Source organism: Aplosporella prunicola, assembly GCF_010093885.1.
Source record: "Aplosporella prunicola CBS 121167 unplaced genomic scaffold K452scaffold_16, whole genome shotgun sequence".
NCBI lineage: Eukaryota > Fungi > Ascomycota > Dothideomycetes > Botryosphaeriales > Aplosporellaceae > Aplosporella > Aplosporella prunicola.
This window is the reverse complement of record NW_022983544.1, coordinates 527,643-547,252: the sequence shown is the minus strand read 5'-3', so window position 1 is coordinate 547,252 and position 19,610 is coordinate 527,643. Positions and strand designations below refer to the sequence as shown.

Sequence of the window (19,610 nt, the reverse complement as noted above, 5' to 3'; positions counted from 1 at the left end):
AAATCTTGATAAAAGCTGACAGGTGGCGGGCACATCAAGTCAATCGTGCGGATCCCCTCTGGAAAGCCACGAAGGCTTAAAGGCGTTGTTGGGAGCATGGAGCGCACGCACGCTTCCCCACCAAGTCCCGTCCGCCGCCTTGCCGTGTCTCCACGCCGTTTCTCCGCTGTCCCGCCGTCGACTGCCACAGTGCCAACATCCTCTGACATGCCCCGCTTCATCGTGCCCCTCTATTTCCTGCATTGAGACGATTCGGAGGCGCATCCGCTCGGTCGAGAGGAGTCCGTGGCCAGGCTGGCACATGTCGGGCGATGGCGTCGCACGTGCGAATGACGAGCCTTGTTGAGGCTTTAACCAACACTCTGCTGGGCAGAAGAGGGACCAACGGATGGCAGCTAATCACGCCAGGCCATGACAAGTGCTCGCTTACCTGAAGCACCGTCGCGTCCAGCCTGCCGAAATCGGATGGGGTAGTAGGCGGAGGCTGATTGGTAACGCGCCTGAGGCTGCAAACTAGCTCTTCCCTCCTTCAATGAGTAATCGGCGACGCGTTTGCCCCCCAGCCTTTGTTCTGTTCTGCTCCAGTGCTAGGCCAGTTGCTGACTCTTATTGATCGGCCGCATTTGATGCGTCGCTGGGCGTTAAGTGGTACCGTTATTTCCTGTCTAAACCAGAACCAGGACTTGACTTTTTGCCCCACTACTCTCTCTAAACTCCCCCGCCATCCACTCTCAATATAAGGGCCCCTCGCCTTCCCCTTCCGCGCCGCCCGCATCCGACTTTCTTTTTTTCTCACCTAATCCTTTCTGCACATAAATCTCTCCTGCAATTGTTCCGTCACTTTCCACTTCAGCCTTTATAAAGCCGCAACCCGGCGCAAGCCTATACTGGCACGCGACCCATCACACCACCCCTAGACGCGCCAATCCGCTGCTATCCGCGTCGGTCACATCTTCAACGCATTACAAAAAGCCTGTGCCGCACTTACGGTCCCTGCGTCTTTGACGCCCCCTCTACATCCACCATGCTTCCACAGATCCCGCGCCCAAGCGACTACGACGTCTCGGACGTCAACGGCTTCCTTCCGGCCGACATCCCTCTGGAGTTTCTTACGGACCCTTACTACCGGCCGTGGGAGAGCACCGTCAACAACTTGCAGGCGTTGATCCTGACCAGGAGACTGCGCGGAGTTGTCGACCGGCTGCCCGTCCTGTCGACCGACTTGCTCAGCAGCGAACCCGAATGGCGGAGAGCATACAGTGTATTGGCCTTCATCGCGCATGCGTACATCTGGGGTGGAGAGTCACCGGTCGATGTGAGTGTTACCTGTCCGGGTAGCATTAGTGGGGCTAGTCTAGGCCTTGTGCTAACAGTGTGCCGTGCAGAGAGTCCCGCCGTCGATCTCCGCACCCTTCCTCTCCACGTGCCGCCATCTCGAACTGCCGCCTGTGGCTACCTATGCTGGCCTTGTTCTCTGGAACTGGCGTCCGCTGGACCCTTCGGCGCCCATTGACAACCTCGAGAACATTTTCACCCTGAACACGGCAACTGGGTCCTTGGATGAATCATGGTTCTACCTTGTTTCGGTGGCCATCGAGGCTCGCGGCGCGCCCATTATTCCCATGATGCTGGACGCCATCGAAGCAGCCCGCTACGGAGATAGCCACACCGTGACCGAGTGCCTGCGCTCCTTCGCTGAACGCCTTGACGAGTTGGGCACGCTGCTGCAGCGCATGTATGAGAACTGCGACCCCCACGTTTTCTACAACCGGATCCGGCCGTACTTGGCAGGCTCCAAGAACATGGCCGATGCCGGTCTGCCCAATGGTGTCATCTTCGACGACGGTACTTCGAGCCCCCAGAATTACGTCCAGTTTTCCGGCGGCTCCAACGCCCAGAGCTCCATCATTCAGTTCTTCGACATTGTCCTGGGCATCGAGCACCGCCCGACAGGCGAGAAGCCGGCCGGCAGCTCTACGACGCAGTCCTCTGAGCAGCAGGGCACGCCACCGCACCCGCCCACGCCCTCGCACAACTTCATCAAGGACATGCGCACCTACATGCCCGGCGGACACCGGCGCTTCCTTGAGGACGTGTCCAACGTCGCCAACATCCGCGAGTACGTCTCAGCGCGGCGGCACGACCGCGCGCTCTGCACGGCCTTCGACGCATGTCTCGCGATGCTGCGCGCCTTCCGCGACGTGCACATCCAGATGGTGTCGCGGTACATCATCATCAAGTCGCGGGAGTCGGCCTCGCGCACCGGCGCCACGCCGCACCAGCGCACGAACCTGGCCTCGGCGAACAAGATGCAGACGATCACGGCGGGCAGCGTCGGCGCCGAGGCCTCGGGCAGCGGCAAGAAGGACCTCCGCGGCACGGGCGGCACGGCTCTGATCCCCTTCTTGAAGCAGGCGCGCGACGAGACGGGCGAGCCCGCCATTGACGCCTGGGCTAGGCGCCTGCTGGGCAATGGGCCGGCGGACGCGGGCGGTCGCGGTAAGGGCGGCGCGCGCTTGACGAAGATGGGCGAGCATGCTAGTGGTGAGATGACGACGGTGGGGTTGGCGGGCGTGTGGAGCGTCGATGATAGTGAAGGTGGCATCTGCCATTGGTAGATCTGTCTGCCTGGTACATATGGGTGGTTATCGTCGCTTCTTTTTTTGTCTTTTTCTCTCATTTTCTTATGGGTTGCCGTCGTTGGCATGGCGTTTTGGACGGGATACTACGCAGGGTGCAAAAGTGGGATGCTGACTGATATACCTGCGGCGGGTCTTTTCTTCTCTTGTTCTTCTTTCATTTCTCTCTTCTTGCTCCATCTTCCTCTAGGCGCGGCGTTTCGGAAAGATAAACAGACGGACAGGCATACAGACTCTCGACTCTGCCCCGGGTGTGTCGGATCTGAGGTGGCTCTTTGTCTTTCTTTTTCTTCTGGCTTGCATTCGCATAGAGCACGCGATAGACAGGTAGAGCTGGTAGCTGGTATGCATCGAGCGCTGTTGTCTACGAACAAGCTGGGGCTTTGCAGTGTTGAGTGATGGCATAGGTACCTACTTGTACTACGTATTTGCGGCTTACTGCTACACAGGCAAGTATTTGGTAGCGGAGGGCGAGGAATGTACACACATACGCGGCACGCCCCGCACATGCACATGCCCTCAGCCATCATTGTCGTCCTCGCAACGGAGCACAAAGACGGGCACGCATGTCGTACTTAGTACGTACGCGCGAGCAAAGCATGCCATGCATGCCAGACCTACGGCGCCCCCGCTGCCATGCTTCGAGCGTCGCCCATCAGCAATCGGGACTGGGAAAACAAACCCATTATAACATAGCACGACACAACAGTAGCTAGCAGAGCCACGCTCACACCACGCGCCATGTCTCGCTCCCGTTCCCGTTCCTCTGCTCCATATGCTTGCTTACACATTCTATGTGTGGTTAGGACCCGCTTGCCGACTACAACACTCTGTTCCTTCTTCTGCGTTCCTTCCTTCCCGTCCTTCTATTACCTTCCCTAATCCTTCCGGAATTCCGCCCCTTCACCACCACCCCGGTGCGGGCGCGCTCACTCACACGAGCCGCCCAGTCGCGATCCCAGCTGCTCGCACGCCGACCTGCCTAATCCGCTACGAGCGGCAGCGAGGCGTGTGATAGTGATGGGCGGACAGAGGTGCATAGGTGGACGCCACATGTAAGCATGCAAGCATGCATGCATGCGAGGCACACGAGAGCACACGCTGCACAGTTTCTTGTGTTCACGAAAAGAGCAAAGGTTATTTCACGAGATATTGTCTTCACGGTGGTTCAGGTATTTGGTACTTGGGTAGATGTAGGATGAATTTATATTTGGTATATTGTTGGTATGTGGAAAAGCTGAGCTGTTGAATTGTTCATCAGATATTTTACAGTGTTCGCATCACGCGCTCCCGTCACCACGTAGGGTCTGCGGGAGCGCATCAGTGCTTGACTCTATTGTATATATCATCAGCTGAACAACAGCAAAGCCCTCTCTCTCTATCCCCAAAAGAAGAGTCCGGCCCGTACGACCGAGCTCACCAAGACGCTTACGTCTCGTGACAGCAACTGCAGACTCGAAAAAAAATAAAAAGATAGAAAGAGTGAACTCCTCGCACCAAGAATAAGCCCCATCGAGTTACCCCCTCCCAAAGCGGAAGAGGGCAATCGCATAACTATCTTCTCGACGAAAAAAAACCCTCCCCACTACCTTGCGGCGACCTACATCGCCCAGCACGGTATCCCCGACGCCTCCGCCCAGGCCCAAGCACCCACGCGCAGCGCTCCAGCCATGCTCTGCCCGGACTCATATCCTCGTCCAGAGGGACAGCGCAGGGGGCGAGAAGGGCGCGCGCGGGAGCAGGCGCAGGGCGTGCGAGCGGCGACGGGCGTGCTGGCCGAGGCGGAGTGAGACGAGAGACCGCGTTGCTTCTGTGGCGGCGCGTTGACGCGAGCGCGCCCGCGCGCGGCGGGCGTCGTCCGGGGACTTTCTCCCAAAGCTTTGTGTGTCTGTGAGAGCACGAAATTCGTGTCTCTGTGTGTGAGCTTCGCCTGCGATTCTTTGGGCGAGGAGTTGGTGCGAGAAGGTTGCGCGCGAGCGCTGCGCCGAAGAAATCTGCGCTTCGGCGCTTTGGTCGGCCCGGCGTTGGGTGCCTGATCGGGTTCCGCCGAAGAAGGAGCGTTGCTGCCTTTCTGCCTTGTTGCCTTAGAGCAACGAGAGCGCAAGCACCACAAGCACTACCAGCACTGGCCGATATTTCGGCCACCGCAACACTCAATACGTCTTTCGAGGCTATGTAACTAGTAACTAGGAGGCTTACGGGACACGCTGCGACAACGGAACGGACGGAAGGAAACAGACAAGGATGTCGTCGCATGGGGCGCTCGTGTTCGGACGGCTTTCAGGCTGAGCAGCGGGCGCCGCTCACCCACGCGCGCGCAAAAGCACTGGATTGGCAGACCCTTTTCTTAGTTCTTCACGAAATGTCATATCACATGATCTCTGCATGAGAAGTTTGTGAAATCTATGCGTTTTGAGGCTGCGAGTATATCTGGTATCTGGTATCTAACATATCGTATCAAGAGGCTGTGGTGTTGTGCATGACACACCCACGCTCCTGGATACCGCGGCCATTGCAGCTGCTTGTCCCGCGGCCGATGAGTGCGAACTGAAAATTAGAGAAAAGAAGAAAAGAAAAAAACCAGTAAGACAGGCAGTGGGAAGAAGTAGCAAAGATGCACCTGAAGAACCATTGCGACCTCCTGGTCCCGAACCGTCCGGCCGAACCAAGAAAACCCCGCGCGTGGGTATGGATGTGTGCGCGCGTTCCAGATGCAGGAGGTAAGAAGAAAAAAAAGGAAGAGACATTATTCCTTATCCTTCCGTTCCCCCGCTGTCCCTTGCAACGGTCCCAACGCGCCGGAACCAATCGAATGAAAAACAGAACCCGCTGCATGCGTCGCCCTTATTATGCACAAAAGCAAAAGCGAACTAATCCGACGCGCGTCGGACCCAAGAACGAAGAAACAACCACGATGATGAGATGCGTGATCGACGATCTTGTGTAGCGCTTACAGAAGGGTGGCACCGAAGAGGGTGGAGCCGAGAACGACCATGGTGCAGACGAGGGGAGCGATCTCGAAAGCGGGGACGCGCAGGCCGCTGGCAGCAGAGCCGGAAGAGGAGCCGCCGGTGCTGGAGCTGGAGCCGCCAGTGGCGGTGGCAGTGACCTCACCGGAGCCGGCGGTCGCAGTGCCGCTGGACTGGGTGCCGGCGTTCTGCGAACCGCCCTTGAGACCCTTGCGCTCACCAGCGCCCTTGGTCATGTACTCCTTGGCCGGCTCGGGGATGGCGGGCAGCGAGTCGCTGTCGACGTCCCAGGTCTTGGACTTGGACGGGCAAGTGGAGGCCTTGCCGTCCTTCTTGTAGCCGCCGTCGCCAGAGGGCGCGGGAGTCTTCTCGAGGGCGTTCTTGTAAGCCGTGAAGTCGTCGTTCTCCGTGGCAGAGTCGCTCGAGAGCTTGGCAAGACCGTAGTTGTTACCCTCCTCAGCATACTCGTAGACAAGACCACCAGAGTAGACACCGGTCATCTTATCGGAGTAGAGAGCCTCGACTTCCTCGAACTTGCGCTTGTTGGTGTTGCAGCCAAATTCGGACAGGAAAAGAGGAATGCTGTACTCGCCGTACTGCTTGACCTTCTTGTCCCAGCCAGCAGTCTCGTACGAAGAGGGGTCGCACCAGGAGTAGTCGTTGAAGGCGAAGAAGTCGGAGCGCTCGTCGTCAGTACCGCAGTTCATGTACTCGGCCATCTCGAAGCGGTTCGAGTCGACGTCAGCAGCGGAGTAACCGACAGGAATCGAGCGGTAGCCCTGGCTGCCAATGTACTGCTTCATGTCACGGGTGACGGCCTTGACGTAGGGAGCAGCGCCGGTGGTGTCATCGGAGTTGATGACCTCGTTACCGGAGAAGAAGAGCAGGGTGTTGTCATAGTTGGCGAAGGCGTCGATGGTAGCGAAGACGTTCTGGAGGTAGACGTCGTTGTAGGAACTCTTGGGCTCCTTGCGGTTCAGGGAGTAGTTGGGACTGTTGACGTCCAGGGCGAGGTAGATACCGGCATCAGCCAGCTTGGACATACACTCGTCGTGGTTCTTGGAGTTGTCGACCGTGTAGACACGGACAGTGTTGATACCAAGCTTCTGGAACTCCTTGACATCACGCGCGCAAGCCTCGGTGTCGGCGATGGGGTCGGCGACCTTGGAGGAACCACCGGGCTGGTAGTCAACACCGCGGATGTAGAAGCGCTTGTCGCCAGCGAAGAAGGCGTTACCCTTGACAGAAACCTGGGGGGTCTTGCTAGAGCTAGTGGAGGAAGCCCTGGGCGCAAGGGCCGGGGTCGCGACGGCGCCAGTCGCGGAGAGGGCGGCAACAGCGAAGATTGTTCCCTTCATTGTGGATGTGGACGGAAGATTATTCGTGGGGGAGAAGAGAAGTCGTGGTCTGGGCGCAAAGGTGGATGGTGCTTTAACGAGAGGAAGATGGTATGTGAACGGGCGTGGTGGAAGCTCGAGTGAGTGAAGAGTCTTCCAAGACAATTAGTAGTGTAGAAAGGTGGTGGAGAAGTTGGAAGTGGCAGGAGTGGGTTGGAGGAAAGAGAGAGGCTGGGAAGTGGAAGTTGGCTTTTGTACGGCGTCTGTTGTTGGCTCGAATTAGGAGAGGCGGCATCAGGGATGGAAGGAACCAATGGGTTTGCGTGCCAAAGTCAACCTGCCACACGACTGGGGGCCGCGGCTGGCAATGGCTGGGATGGCATTCCATGTTCAGCAATCTGTTTGGCAGCTCGCCCGCCAGACCCCAGAAAGACCCACCCAACGCCCTCGTCGATGGCGTTAGCTAGTGCCACCGGGTGGCTGCAGAGTGGAGCCGCAAGGCGAGGATCGTCACGCCTTGGCTCAGTTCCTTGGCCCTCTGAAACCGCGACAAAGCCATTCCCCAGTTTTCTTGTCGACAATCATGATCTCCCGCATCAGCCAATGACGATGTTGCGCCGGTCCCCTCGCGCCTGACGCTGTGCGCTGTTCGCGCGACGCTGCTGTGTTGTGCCGCTGCAGCCAAGCACCCAAGCAGCGAGGCAGTGCTGGCCCAGTCTCTGCCCCCGTCTCTGCCACGCCCTGCCCGAGCCAGATTACGAGCTGCTCACCTGTCAGAGGGGGCCGCCTGGCTGGTTGCAGCCCTCATTCGTATCGATAGGTAATCACCAGCCAGCGACGCGTCACCAGCCCTGTCGGGAGTCAGGCAAGCAGTCCATTTCTACTCGAGCTCAGTCCTCTGCATAACTTCCGACTGCAGCAGGATGGCGAGACCGGTCGCAATCGACACGCATAGGGTGAGAAAAGGAGACGACGCCGAGTCACGACGATGCTGCTCCTGCCTATCCGTTGTCGAAGAAGCGGTCAACGTAAGTGTGCCATCCATTTAGGATTCGCCATTGTACATCTACAATCAATTCAATGCGCGCCGTTGGTACTGAGACAGTCCGCAAGGGCCAGAGGGACCCTCTCGCGGGAGCGATCTGAGACATCCGGGGAAGGCGGCGATGGAGAAGCCAGACGCCAAGACTCGCTCTCTCACATCTCGAAGGTTTCTAGGCCGTTGGGAAGGACGCGCGTCGAGCGGTGGTTAGGAAGGGCGAGCTCTGGACTTTAACCAAAAATAGGCAGCTCGGCAGGGTAGGTTTGCCGGGGTGAGAGAAAGAGAAAAGGAGGACTGGCGGGTGCACCTTGGAACATGCTCAACACGAAACTGCATGACATCATGGGCTCTCGCCTAGGTTTGTCCCGTGCATCTAGCGGCCGCAAGGCCGGGTTTGTAGAGTGTGGCTATCGATTGCCGTGCAGGGGCCTTCCATTACTCTTGAACCGTTGCTGCTCCATCAAACAAAAATGCGACGGACAACTCTTTGTCCCGGGCCTCAGCGATCCCTATCCATCACGAGGACTGTCCCTTCAGCTACGTAATGGCTCTTCACCTCATCTAGGAGTAAGAGCATTCCGAGGTAAAGAGCAAAGGGTCACGCCTCAAGAGCACCATTGGTCGCCCATGGCGAAGCAAGGACTCTTCAACCTCCCGACTGACTTTTCCATCCAATGAACCTTTTTCTTTTGCTTCCCCTCCATTCTTGGGAGAAGGTGCTCGAAAAGTTCCTGACTTTATACCTTTTTTGCAGGTTCGGGAGATATTCAAAAGTAGGCGAGCGCTGCTACTTCAGCCTGTTCATTCTTTTATACATCTCTCTCAACAATCCCGCTGCAGTTATCCTTCCTTTCTTTGCCGGCCAGTATCAGGCTTTACCAGCCGGATATATCTTAAGGCGGTACATCATCGGGAACTACCCGATGTCTATCCTTACATTATATTTTGCCATGCCTCTTGACTGGCTTACGTTAGCCAGAGCTGCAGAAGCCCATCACTCGTCCAAGGAGGCTTACAAAGAGATCCATGAAAATGCCTTGGAACTGGAAGACTTTGGCCACAATGGCAGGCCCATCCGCAGCAACTCTGTCACGATTGCGATCAACACCGCCAATCCCGTCTGTGCCTCGCGGCGAGATGCAGCTATCGTTCGTCCGCTTTCTGTACAGCAAGCGGTGACATCGGCCTCGTTCAGCGGGATATCGCACTCATCGATAGAAAGCTGGAGATTGGGCAAAATGACATATTATTAACTGTCCATGCGTCGTATTACGGGACTTCCGTTGGCTTTATTACTTCTTCCTCCGCCCCTCTTCGCTAGTACACAGTATGAAGAATCCCCTTTACATCCCCCCAGAACTGGAGGCCGAGCTTCTGTCAAAACCTTCCGCGGCAGGATTTTGGGTACTTACATACGGCACCTCCAACTGGCCAATCAGGTCCTGCTGCGCCTAGAACCATATACGGTCAAGACTGATTACAAAATTCGAGCTGGTCAGTAACTTCTGAGCTTTGAGAAGGTGGCCATCGGTGTATTCGGCTTGGATATGCGTGGCTATTTGGACACCTTCAACGCTATAAGGAGACCGGGCTTTATGTCCCATCATCAACGCGTTTAAGCGCAGTTGAACGGGATGATGCTGGTTATTGCAGCATTCCAACTCGTTTTTGGATGGTCGATAAATCATTTCATTGGAAGACCAGTTCGTATACGTAAATCAAGCACGGCAGTTGAGTTTTTCCCCTACGAACATTTTGTTTGACCGTTCAAATGTTACAGATGCTTTTGGGCTAAACCTACTTCTGCAAAGTCTTATCCTTTTTCATAATATTGATGTCAATTTCAAGGCAGAATCGCAAATTTAGGCAGGACTTCCCTTTCATGTCGATTATCACACCTTCAATAGGCGCACGAACAGCATATGCTGAGAATGACAGTTACGATAATGTTTACTGAGCCAACTTCATCCGCATTCATTCCATTCTTGGAGAAGCTTCTCTTATTTGCGGCTCTTCCTGCCGTTGTGAAGGATACTTCTACAAACCAATCCACAAACGCGGGAAGGGCTGTTGCCTCCAACAAAATTTACCAGTTTCCCTGTGAAGCTAAGCATGAACTATTATATGAATGTTTCGGAGCATCGGCCCTTTTCGAGTGAAGATGAGGCCAGCCGTCCGAAATTCATCCCACTCGCACCACCAGCGTTATCGATAGTAGGAACGACTTCGCTCACAAATTCCATCCGTGACGTACGACAACACGCCGCGACACCACGACACGCCCCGACACGGTAGGGATACGCAAAGATGCCTCGGGACCCGCTCATTGGTCTGGTCGGCAAGCCGTCCTCCGGCAAGTCTACCACGCTCAACAGGTGCGCAATCCCAGGCCCGCGCGGCAACTCCCGGTCACTGAGAGTAGCTCGAATGCAGTTTGACGGACGCCACGTCGAAAGTTGGTCAGTAGCCGAGCACGCTCGAAACAATCCCTAAGACATTCTTCCACCAGCTCCAACTAACAATGCGCCTTAGGCAACTTCCCGTAAGCCCCTCCACCCCCCATCGTACCACCGCGGGGCACTTTCTCACCACCTACCAGTTTCACCACCATCGACCCTCAGCGTGCCGTCGGATACCTTCAGATTGAATGCGCGTGCTCGCGCTTTGACGTGTCGGATAAATGCAAGCCCAACTACGGCGCGTGCGTGGATGGCCGGCGCAGCGTTCCTATTGAGCTGCTGGACGTTGCCGGTTTGGTGCCTGGCGCGCACATGGGCAAGGGATTGGGAAACCGCTTCTTGGATGATCTGAGACACGCGGACGCGCTTGTACATGTTGTGGATGTTAGTGGAACCACGGACGCGGAGGGTGAGTCATACATTCGTCGAGGAAGTTTGCGACACAGGTTTGCGGGAGAATGTCGCAAGGCAGCAATATATTGCGGCTTTGGCAGTGTCGGGCCTGCAAAAGAAGAGGAATGGTGGAACAGCTCTCATGCGAAGGTGCTGACTTTGGACCTCAGGCAAGGCAACGAGAGGATATGATCCTTACCAGGATATTGCTTGGCTACGCGACGAGATCATGCGGTGGATATTGGGTAATCTGATGCAGAAGTGGTATGTACAGCTCAATGGCTCATCAACACAGTCACTAACTTTTCTGCAGGGGTTCAGTAAAACGGCGGCACGTCGCCGTAAGTGAGTTCCCGCAATCATCTCCAACACCATGCGAACTTGGAACGTCTGACACTGGAAAACAGAGGCCACGGCAGTCGAAACGCTGCAAACGCAATTCTCCGGTTACGGCGCCAACTCAACGATTATTGCGCGCTGTCTTGACAAGCTAGCTTTGAAAGAACCGCTCCAGGACTGGTCAAACGAGACGATAGAAAAGGTCGTCAACGCGTTCATTGACGAGAAATTCCCCACCGTCATCGCGCTGAACAAGATCGATCACCCCGATGCCGACAAGAACATCGCCAAGATCGCGAAATCCCACGCCCCGGAAACCCTAGTCCTGTGCTCCGCCATCAGCGAAGTCTTTCTCCGCCGGCTGGCCAAGCAGGGCTTCATCAAATATACAGAAGGCAGCGAATTTCTCGACACAAGGGAAGACCTGATCGAGGCCGGCGACCCCGACGGCGGCGGCCTGAAAGAGATGGACGAGAAGCTGACGCAGTACGCCAACCTAATAAACCCGTTTTGAGTTGCTAGACCAATGCTAACACTTGCGCAGGCGTATCGAAAACCTCAAGGACCTAGTACTTTACCGCTTCGGTAGCACTGGTGTTGTGCAAGTTCTGACGCGCGCGTCGGAGCTCCTGGGCCTCGTTCCCGTGTTCCCGGTTAGGAATATCCACTCCTTCTCCGCAACAGGCCAGACGGCCGTGTTCAGAGATTGTGTATTGGTCAAGAAGGGCTCGACTGTCGGCGACGTGTATAGGAAGGTCATGGGCGACGCGCCGCTGGCGTACGTGGAGACAGTGGGCGGCGTGAGAGTCTCGGAGGATGATCTCGTCGCGGTGAAGAAGAACGATGTAAGTCTACGCATGCTCTGTGTGATTTTTGATGCTGGATTGCTGATTCTGGTTGTACAGGTTTTGTCCTTTAAGGTCGGTAGGGCATAGTTGTATCCTGCTCTGAGGGTATCTAGAGTAGCCAGATTTAGATACTGGTCTGCGTCTGCAGTGAGATGAAGAGGATCTAATAGTTTGGCTCAATGTCAGATGCCTAGGATACCTCGTTTTGAGCAACTTTTCCGTTGCTACTATGGTCGTGGCGTGCATAAACTGGCGTTTGGAAGATACCTGAGCGCCATGCTTTGGGACGTCAAAGACTGAACAACTACGTGTATATCAACTACGTGTATATCTTGTAACATTTGCGAGGATCTTTCAATGGTGTTATTCAAGAATAGCAGACAGCTTTATCGGCTCTTCTCCAGCACACCGGCGATATCAGCGAGCCCGAAGAGGGTAATGAGTTAATCCCGTACCGACCACTAATGGCCGTTTCATCTTCTCTTCTTTTTAGTCTTTCGGGCGATCAGTTTAGAATGGTTTATACGCTTGTAAAGGTTTCCTGCTTTCTGCTTGTGCGGATACAAGTCCTAAAGTAAGCTTCTTTACTCCTACTTTTGTTTTAAGAACGCACCAATGGTTGTGTTGTATGCTTTGTTGAGCAGCTAAAGCATGTGTGCTCTATAATGGATAGACAACAAGGTATATAGAACTGATAAGACATTGTACCTACGAAATACGGCTTGAGAAGCTATAGAGTTGAATGCTATTACATTAGTATACGAGTTTTTGGTGAGCTATTCATCTAGCTGCGAGATCAAACTTAATACTGCTACAGTATAGTATAATCATTATATCAATATATCTGGGTACATAGATCAGATATTGGAGTTTTTACGAACTCGGATTTCGAGCGACTTACACCCTTCTCTCCTAACGTCCCTCACCCATCCGAAGCTCACCGTTCAGCGAAGCCGGCCAATTAGAGCGTGTTGCGCGAGCCCGGTCCCACACGTAATAATGAACTATTAAAAGCTCAAGAACGTCTAGAACCTGGCACGGTTGGTGACCTGATGTTTGCCTTTCTTTAAAAAAACGCTACGCCTGACTTCGTCAAGCGCCGTGCCACGTCAGAAGCTTGTCGTAATTAGCGCTCGTTAGCTAGATTTCGGAACGCGGATAGACGGAATTTCCCTGTGTGAGACGAGATGGAAAGAAACCTAGTGTTGCGAATCGGTTGGGCATGAATTGGTTGCATCCCAGGTCTCTGTTTAGTTGAGTCCTTGCTCTGTTTAACTTCTTCCATGTTTCAACGACCTTGATATTCCATGCTCTTGATAGTTGAATTGAGTTATTTGGGAAAGCGCCTATGACGTTAGATCCGCATGATTTGCGTTTTGCGCTATTAAGTGGTCCCTCTCTTTATAGGTGGTTCACGCAGGGTCTAAGCACCGAAAACGGAAATAGTAAGAGGAATCAGGTACAGAATATCATTCAGGAGTCATCGCTACGTAGAAGCTCGATCCGAACAGTTGCCGAATACTGGCGTGCAGTCGCAATTAACGTTCAAGATTATCCGCAGAGAAGCCAGGGACGACCAGACAACGCCGGGTGATTATGCTGCCCAGCACCGGATGTGCGACGGACCGAACACGAAAGAAAAGGAAATGGGTATCGAAGGGAGTATCCGACGAGTGTCGACCGCGGCGCTTAAAACTTCAAGATGATGTACCTGTAGCTAGGGTCAGCGGCTAACTCGGAGAAAACGGCGGTGTGAAGGGGGTAACATACAGCGCATGGATGATACCGGGAATGTAACCCAGGATGGTCAACAGGATGTTGATGAGGAAGTCGGCATTGCAACCGCGCTCAAGGAAGACACCAAGAGGGGGGAGGACAATGGCGAAGATGATCTTGATGATGTCGCTGTGATATGAAGTCAGTAAGCGCTGACCAGGGTGCGGGGAGGAGTTTAGGGTTCGACTAACCTTCCGGTGAAAGGCATTTTGGCGGGCGTTGTGAGAAGTTACGATTGTGGTGGAAGCAGTGGAGCTTGAGCTGAGGCAGATGAGGCTGGGTTGGGGTGGACGAAGGCAGAGGGCTGGGCGAAGGTATTTATGCAACGCGCGCGCAGTGCGGCACATGACGTAAGAGCGTCAGTGTCAAGGATCTTGGCAATAGCCGGGGCTTGTGGCTGGAGAAGCGACATCAAGCAATCAAACCCGGCGCATCCATAGTCTTGCAGCGCCGCCTAGATTCCCGTCGTCAGCTCGTCGATACCTGCTCCAACCCCATGCCCGACGTTTCATCATGCCCAGCTTCATCCGCAATCTTCGCCTCTCAGCGCCTCGCAGCGACTCCTGCCGGCGGGTAGCCAGCAATACAGCAAGGCCTTGGCGAAATGAAGGGCCAGGGCGCGCTTCCGAGTTATCCGTTGGCTGCTACTCCGGACTGCGCCACGCCGCCACATGCTCACCTGGTGCACCTCCTCTATATCTTGTGGCGCAGCATCTGCCTCTCCGTCATCTGCACCTCGTCTGACGCGTCTTTCGGAAATAGGGTCCATCGTTGCCCCAAATAGCCCCCGTCGCCTTTCACGAGACCTTCACCCGCCACACTTGTGTGACCGGCTTTCTGTTCCGCAATGGCGGGCGCCTTCTGGCCCGCTGTATGATGTTTGGATGAAGACATCAGACCCTGGATGAACAGGAAATCTCGTGCGATGTTACCACCACGAAGGCCCTGTTTCGTGCGCTTCTGTGGATTCAACAATGGCAAAGCCAGCTGCCATGTTTCTCCGTTTAACAGGTCCGCCCGCCACTTTTCCTTCGGCTGATGCGAGTCGCGAAACTCCGACATCACCGGTAGGCATACATCTAGTTTTAACGTCGATGCTTCATCTTTCCTGTTTTTCCTACAGTATCCTTCATCGTTGATTTAAGCATATCTCTTATTACAATATCAGTCAGCCACGTGCAAAGTTCTTTGTTTTCTCTCGATACTGTCTCACCCAATCACCGATCACACCCCCGTGCGACTCCACTCCGTACATCGCGCAACTTACTCGTAGGGACAAGATAAACAACTCACCATTGCCTCTTCGCACTGGCTAAAATGCATGGTAAAGCACATTGAGCATTGACGAAACACTAAATTTTACTAGACACTGATGACCAAAATGCTCATCCTTCATCCACCAAAGAATTAGCGTTCATATGAGTATCAAGTACAACTTCAAACGCTAGTGCCATTGAGAGCAATCTGACTACAAGGGGGTAGCGACTCCAGCGACTAGCGCAACTTATCACTGAGAACCTTAACCAAATGTACGCCCCTCGGCTCGCGATGAAGACACTAACTTCCCGTCACACTCTCCTCGACTTACGTGGTCCCTGTTACCATCAATGCGACAAGGGTTTCGTGCGGTGAGGCCAGCCTGCGGCAAGGCCATCCTGCGGCACAGCTGAGGGCAACGTAGCATAAGTATCCGCTTGTCCACAGCTTTGATTTGAACGAGCGAAAAAAAAATTTGCCTACTATGTCTCTTCTCTCTGATATTGCGACTCGGACGCTGGTGTCATTTGCGCAATCAACCATACTTTCTGTGCTTCAAAAGATCACTTATGGCAGACTTCATATTATTCTCAAAGAGTCGCAAGGGTCCAGAGCATGGACATTCGGCCAAGAACCCGGTAATAAAGATGACCCAGAAGTGACATTGACTGTCCTCGACGATTCCATATGGATGAGACTTTGCCTGAACCTCGATGTGGTAAGACATCAATGTTGGACTCATATTACTACTTCTCTGACCTCCAACTCTAGGGTTTTGCAGAAGCCTATATGCTGAGGCAAATTGAAATATCAAACCTCCAGGACCTTTTTGTCGTAAGGCCAATCTTCATATTTTTGTAGTATCCAGTCTCACAGGATGACAGCTTTACATTCACAATTGGGATGCTATCAGTAACGGAAGCTATCTTGCCCAAACTATCCCAAAACTCCTACGTCTCGTCATTCAATCCACGAATGATCCTGCCAATGCTCTTCGCAATGCTTCGTTCCACTATGACGCGTCGAACGAGCTTTTTTGCGCTTTTCTCTCTCCTGACATGAACTATTCCTGTGCAATCTGGGACCCGGCGAACCACACAGAATCTCTTGAAGCTGCTCAGCAACGCAAGGTCCACAACATCATCTCCAATGCCCGCATTGAGCCTACGCATCATGTCCTCGACATCGGATGTGGTTGGGGTCACCTTGCCATTGAGGCTGTTAAGCGTACTGGCTGCCGTGTGACCGGAATTACTCTGTCCAAGGAGCAAAAGGCACTGGCGGAGAAGCGCATTGCGGCAGCTGGTCTGCAAGACAAGATCAAAATCCTCATTTGCGATTATCGCGATGTCCCAATTGTACCTGGTGGGTACGATAGGGTTGTGAGTGTGGAGATGATTGAGCATGTCGGCCGTGCACACATGTCCTCTTTCTTCAGTTGTATCTCTGAGCTCTTGAACCCAACAACTGGGATCATGGTCGTCCAGAGCATCACGATCATGAATAAGATTTACGACTCACGTGGTGGCGACAACTTTCTTGACGTGTATATTTTCCCAGGCGGAGATCTTCCATGCGTGAGCGTGCTCTCCGAAGCTATCAACACGGGATCAAAACGCACTCTCGAGGTGGAGACTATTCAGAGCATTGGGCCGCACTATGCCAAAACACTTCGCTCATGGCGAGAGAATTTTGAGATAAACTGGGAGAGAATAAGGAAGCAGTACCTTGAGAATCATCCAGGTACGGATGAGCAACAGGTCGAGCCTTACCGGCGAAGATGGATTGTGAGTGATCATTCCACACCGGTCCTCCGACACTGGCTGATTGACAATTTTTAGTATTACTTTACGTACTGTGAGGCTGGATTTCGCACGAACATTCTGGGGGATCATGTCATCACAGCGGTGCGCAGACCGCAGCCCATCCCGGCGGATGTGCCCTTGTAACGGGCTGCTTTTGAATCGTTTAGCATGACTATGTAGTGGCAGTATTCTCAGAATATGCTTCTACACTGACGAACGGACAATATTCAATAGGCTTTTGCGCATCTGCCACAAGAAAATTATTAAGCAGATGAAGGTGTCGTTCAAATAAAGTTATTGAAACAGATTCGTAATAGTTGGTTCAGGTTAAAACGCGAGACGACCAAGGGTCCATCGCTCACGCGAGTTCTGAAAGAGCATTGGACCGGATAAATTTTCGCTTGCATGGATCCACGCATTCAGTGATTTGTGCATGCGAAAGAACCCCCTTGTCAGTCTAAATATATTGCTGACTGTCAGCGCATATAGATTCTATAACAAAAGCTGTGTTTCCCCACGGGATGAACATAGCTTCAACTCAAAGCGGATTTTTTCGACTGAGTTAACAACAACAGCGGGATCTCATTGAATAAAGGTTTCCTTATGGGTTGTGCTAGCTCCATATGCAGGTGGTCGTAACACCCCTGCCAACTCACTTTATTTTTTGATAACGCCCCCACTCGCATCCTACCACAAACCCAAACACTTGCAGATTCTCCATTTTACTGCAAGGCCCAAAAGACTCTACCGTACTGCCCCGTACTACAGATGCCAGTTTTACAATACAGCTATTCCTCCGGACATATGGATTTCGTATACGATAAGCTTGGAACGCAACACCGGACGATACGTCTCGTCACAATTGAGCCCGGAGCTTGGAAAGATGAGATCCGCTGCAGCCTACAAACTGTTGTATTTGATGACAAGCCCTCATATCAAGCACTGTCGTACGTCTGGGGCGATCTTGAAAGTACCAGGACAATCTATCTCAACAACCATGAGATTCAGGTCACAGAAAGCCTATGGTACGCTCTTCGACGCCTGCGAGGGCAAAGCCCGCGCACGATGTGGATAGATGCTATCTGCATAAACCAAAAGGATGATGAGGAAAAGTCATGTCAAGTCGCCATGATGCGAGACATCTTCAAAGAATGCAAAGAAGCCATTTTATGGCTAGGGGAAGACGAATGCGATATCTCTGGCCCCGATATCGTACCGACGTCTCCTTCAGCAAGACGAGCGTTCGAACTACTTGGAATACTGTCTATAGACGACCATCTCCCCGAAATACCATGCTTCTCTGTTACGAAAAACGCTGAAGTCACACTAAAGGACGAGTATAGACCGCATCTCGAAGCTTTGAGGGCTCTTGCAAAACTTCCATGGTGGACTCGTCTATGGATCGTACAAGAAGCGGCTGTCCCAGCCAATGCCACGTTTGTTTATGCCTCGGAGTCCTGCCCTGCCGATGTCCTCGTGGCCTCAAAGGTTGTCTTTTTGAAGCACAGCACCTGCTGCGACTTTTGGTGGACAGAACTCTTTCAACAACAACGACAGACTGGCATTGCTTTTAATGCCATTTTTGATTCGTTGATTCCTATACTCAGCACTCGCGGGAGATATCAGGCTGGTATAAGGCATGATCTCTTTCTACAGCGCCACACGTGCTGCCAGCTGCAGGCCACGAACCCGCGGGATCTCATATACGCACTCATTGGCATACTGCGTGACCATGAGAGCGCGAAGTTTATGGTAAACTACTCGCAGCCCACAGAGGAAGTGTTCGCACAGGCTGCATTCTACAGCATGCTCCAGAATGGTTGGAAGGTATTGCTGGGCCAAAGACACAGGGCCCCTGGAATACCGACTTGGCTTCCTGATTGGTTCGTATCATCAGCCGTGGACAACTCCGTTTGGGTTGAACTCAGGCGTAAGATGGAGCGCTACAAGCTATATAGCGCATCTCGAGAGCATGCCCCATTCTTTCGGTTGGAGAAGGATACGCTCCTACTAGCGAAGGGGCTTAAAGTTGGCACCATACAGGACGTTGGGCCTGTACTGAACGCATCCAACTTCCTTCAAACCGTTGAACAATGGAGTAAACTCCTGGGGACGCCAAATTTTCATCCAAAAACTCCTCCTCCAATTGGCTCACTGGAAGATGCGTTCTGGAGAGCCTTGACCTGTGATACCTCCAGGGACGTAGAAGACATAAGCTGGAACCCTTATCGCCGGTTAGGCGTCAGTAGGGATTACAGTGCGTTTTATGAGTGGTGGACAGATGTGCGGGGAGGTTTCCTGTCGCATCCGTCAAGCTGGGGCTCGGATGTATGGACTGCTAATTGCTACCACCGGATGTTCCTCACAGAAGAGTGCCGGATAGGCATCGCGCCGGGCAATGCCTGCGCGGGCGATGAAGTCCATGTGCTGGTGGGTAGCAATGTTCCGTTCATTCTTCGTCGTGGGCACGTGGAGGAGTCATATGTCGTCGGAGACTGTTATCTGCATGGGGTCATGGATGGAGAAGCGATGACGGATGGTGGCGAGTGGCAGGCGAGGGTGCAGTGGGTGGAGTTGCACTAATTCAGCCCTATCGGAGGAGGCGTGGGCGGGCCAGGGTTCGGTCGGTCGTTCGTTCGCGGCTGGCCTGGGCTGGCCCGAGCTCCCTGGTCCCACGTCACCTCTCACGACCGACTTCCCGGCGCAACGCACCCCCGACCTGAAAGCGTCAGGCGCACAGCTCCTC

At 53.7% G+C, this 19,610-nt stretch overlaps 10 protein-coding genes across 10 annotated transcripts; 6 read left to right on the top strand and 4 right to left on the bottom strand.

Moving 5' to 3' along the window:
• Positions 1 to 416: 416 nt before the first annotated feature.
• Positions 417 to 900, bottom strand: K452DRAFT_49642 (uncharacterized protein). Its single transcript, XM_033546745.1, has one exon. The coding sequence runs from the start codon at positions 773 to 775 to the stop codon at positions 530 to 532; it is 246 nt and encodes an 81-aa protein (XP_033396375.1). The 5' UTR covers positions 776 to 900; the 3' UTR covers positions 417 to 529.
• Positions 901 to 1,024: 124 nt separating this feature from the next.
• K452DRAFT_273378 (uncharacterized protein) lies at positions 1,025 to 2,618 on the top strand (the record flags this gene model as incomplete). The annotated part of the gene is made up of 2 exons (XM_033539139.1): positions 1,025 to 1,319; positions 1,390 to 2,618. The coding sequence occupies 2 exons, from the start codon at positions 1,025 to 1,027 to the stop codon at positions 2,616 to 2,618; spliced, it is 1,524 nt and encodes a 507-aa protein (XP_033396374.1).
• A 1,305-nt stretch (positions 2,619 to 3,923) lies between these two features.
• On the bottom strand, positions 3,924 to 4,986 carry K452DRAFT_49623 (uncharacterized protein). The gene has a single exon (XM_033546744.1). It carries the CDS (start codon positions 4,893 to 4,895, stop codon positions 4,194 to 4,196), a length of 702 nt encoding a protein of 233 aa, XP_033396373.1. The 5' UTR covers positions 4,896 to 4,986; the 3' UTR covers positions 3,924 to 4,193.
• A 437-nt stretch (positions 4,987 to 5,423) lies between these two features.
• Positions 5,424 to 7,158, bottom strand: K452DRAFT_288756 (glycoside hydrolase family 72 protein). The gene has a single exon (XM_033540720.1). The coding sequence runs from the start codon at positions 6,964 to 6,966 to the stop codon at positions 5,590 to 5,592; it is 1,377 nt and encodes a 458-aa protein (XP_033396372.1). The 5' UTR covers positions 6,967 to 7,158; the 3' UTR covers positions 5,424 to 5,589.
• A 715-nt stretch (positions 7,159 to 7,873) lies between these two features.
• On the top strand, positions 7,874 to 8,355 carry K452DRAFT_49618 (uncharacterized protein). Its single transcript, XM_033546743.1, has one exon. It carries the CDS (start codon positions 7,934 to 7,936, stop codon positions 8,219 to 8,221), a length of 288 nt encoding a protein of 95 aa, XP_033396371.1. The 5' UTR covers positions 7,874 to 7,933; the 3' UTR covers positions 8,222 to 8,355.
• Positions 8,356 to 8,373: 18 nt separating this feature from the next.
• On the top strand, positions 8,374 to 9,339 carry K452DRAFT_49606 (uncharacterized protein). Its single transcript, XM_033546742.1, has one exon. The coding sequence runs from the start codon at positions 8,662 to 8,664 to the stop codon at positions 9,238 to 9,240; it is 579 nt and encodes a 192-aa protein (XP_033396370.1). The 5' UTR covers positions 8,374 to 8,661; the 3' UTR covers positions 9,241 to 9,339.
• A 917-nt stretch (positions 9,340 to 10,256) lies between these two features.
• On the top strand, positions 10,257 to 12,354 carry K452DRAFT_288754 (uncharacterized protein). The gene is made up of 9 exons (XM_033540719.1): positions 10,257 to 10,362; positions 10,421 to 10,446; positions 10,520 to 10,529; positions 10,587 to 10,855; positions 11,010 to 11,103; positions 11,153 to 11,184; positions 11,247 to 11,664; positions 11,723 to 12,023; positions 12,084 to 12,354. Exons 1-9 carry the CDS (start codon positions 10,295 to 10,297, stop codon positions 12,111 to 12,113), a joined length of 1,248 nt encoding a protein of 415 aa, XP_033396369.1. The 5' UTR covers positions 10,257 to 10,294; the 3' UTR covers positions 12,114 to 12,354.
• A 1,125-nt stretch (positions 12,355 to 13,479) lies between these two features.
• On the bottom strand, positions 13,480 to 14,090 carry K452DRAFT_319557 (uncharacterized protein). The gene is made up of 3 exons (XM_033544246.1): positions 13,994 to 14,090; positions 13,797 to 13,931; positions 13,480 to 13,737 (listed from the first exon to the last, which is right to left on the bottom strand). The coding sequence occupies exons 1-3, from the start codon at positions 14,008 to 14,010 to the stop codon at positions 13,716 to 13,718; spliced, it is 174 nt and encodes a 57-aa protein (XP_033396368.1). The 5' UTR covers positions 14,011 to 14,090; the 3' UTR covers positions 13,480 to 13,715.
• A 1,453-nt stretch (positions 14,091 to 15,543) lies between these two features.
• On the top strand, positions 15,544 to 17,008 carry K452DRAFT_273368 (uncharacterized protein; the record flags this gene model as incomplete). Its single annotated transcript, XM_033539138.1, has 4 exons — positions 15,544 to 15,777; positions 15,831 to 15,893; positions 15,944 to 16,846; positions 16,901 to 17,008. The coding sequence occupies 4 exons, from the start codon at positions 15,544 to 15,546 to the stop codon at positions 17,006 to 17,008; spliced, it is 1,308 nt and encodes a 435-aa protein (XP_033396367.1).
• A 624-nt stretch (positions 17,009 to 17,632) lies between these two features.
• K452DRAFT_319554 (uncharacterized protein) lies at positions 17,633 to 19,447 on the top strand (the record flags this gene model as incomplete). The annotated part of the gene is made up of 1 exon (XM_033544245.1): positions 17,633 to 19,447. One exon carries the CDS (start codon positions 17,633 to 17,635, stop codon positions 19,445 to 19,447), a length of 1,815 nt encoding a protein of 604 aa, XP_033396366.1.
• Between the last annotated feature and the right edge of the window lie 163 nt (positions 19,448 to 19,610).

What these genes read in the sequence shown, in the direction of transcription:
- K452DRAFT_49642 (XM_033546745.1), bottom strand. Translation starts at nt 775, where the DNA reads ATGCGGGCGGCGCGGAAGGGGAAGGCGAGGGGCCCTTATATTGAGAGT.
- K452DRAFT_49623 (XM_033546744.1), bottom strand. Translation starts at nt 4,895, where the DNA reads ATGCGACGACATCCTTGTCTGTTTCCTTCCGTCCGTTCCGTTGTCGCA.
- K452DRAFT_288756 (XM_033540720.1), bottom strand. Translation starts at nt 6,966, where the DNA reads ATGAAGGGAACAATCTTCGCTGTTGCCGCCCTCTCCGCGACTGGCGCC.
- K452DRAFT_49618 (XM_033546743.1), top strand. Translation starts at nt 7,934, where the DNA reads ATGCTGCTCCTGCCTATCCGTTGTCGAAGAAGCGGTCAACGTAAGTGT.
- K452DRAFT_49606 (XM_033546742.1), top strand. Translation starts at nt 8,662, where the DNA reads ATGAACCTTTTTCTTTTGCTTCCCCTCCATTCTTGGGAGAAGGTGCTC.
- K452DRAFT_288754 (XM_033540719.1), top strand. Translation starts at nt 10,295, where the DNA reads ATGCCTCGGGACCCGCTCATTGGTCTGGTCGGCAAGCCGTCCTCCGGC. An exon ending in TGGAACCACGGACGCGGAGG is followed by an intron (nt 10,856 to 11,009) that starts GTGAGTCATACA and finishes TTTGGACCTCAG; the next exon opens with GCAAGGCAACGAGAGGATAT. An exon ending in GGTAATCTGATGCAGAAGTG is followed by an intron (nt 11,104 to 11,152) that starts GTATGTACAGCT and finishes ACTTTTCTGCAG; the next exon opens with GGGTTCAGTAAAACGGCGGC.
- K452DRAFT_319557 (XM_033544246.1), bottom strand. An exon ending in CCCGGTATCATCCATGCGCT is followed by an intron (nt 13,738 to 13,796) that starts GTATGTTACCCC and finishes CCCTAGCTACAG; the next exon opens with GTACATCATCTTGAAGTTTT.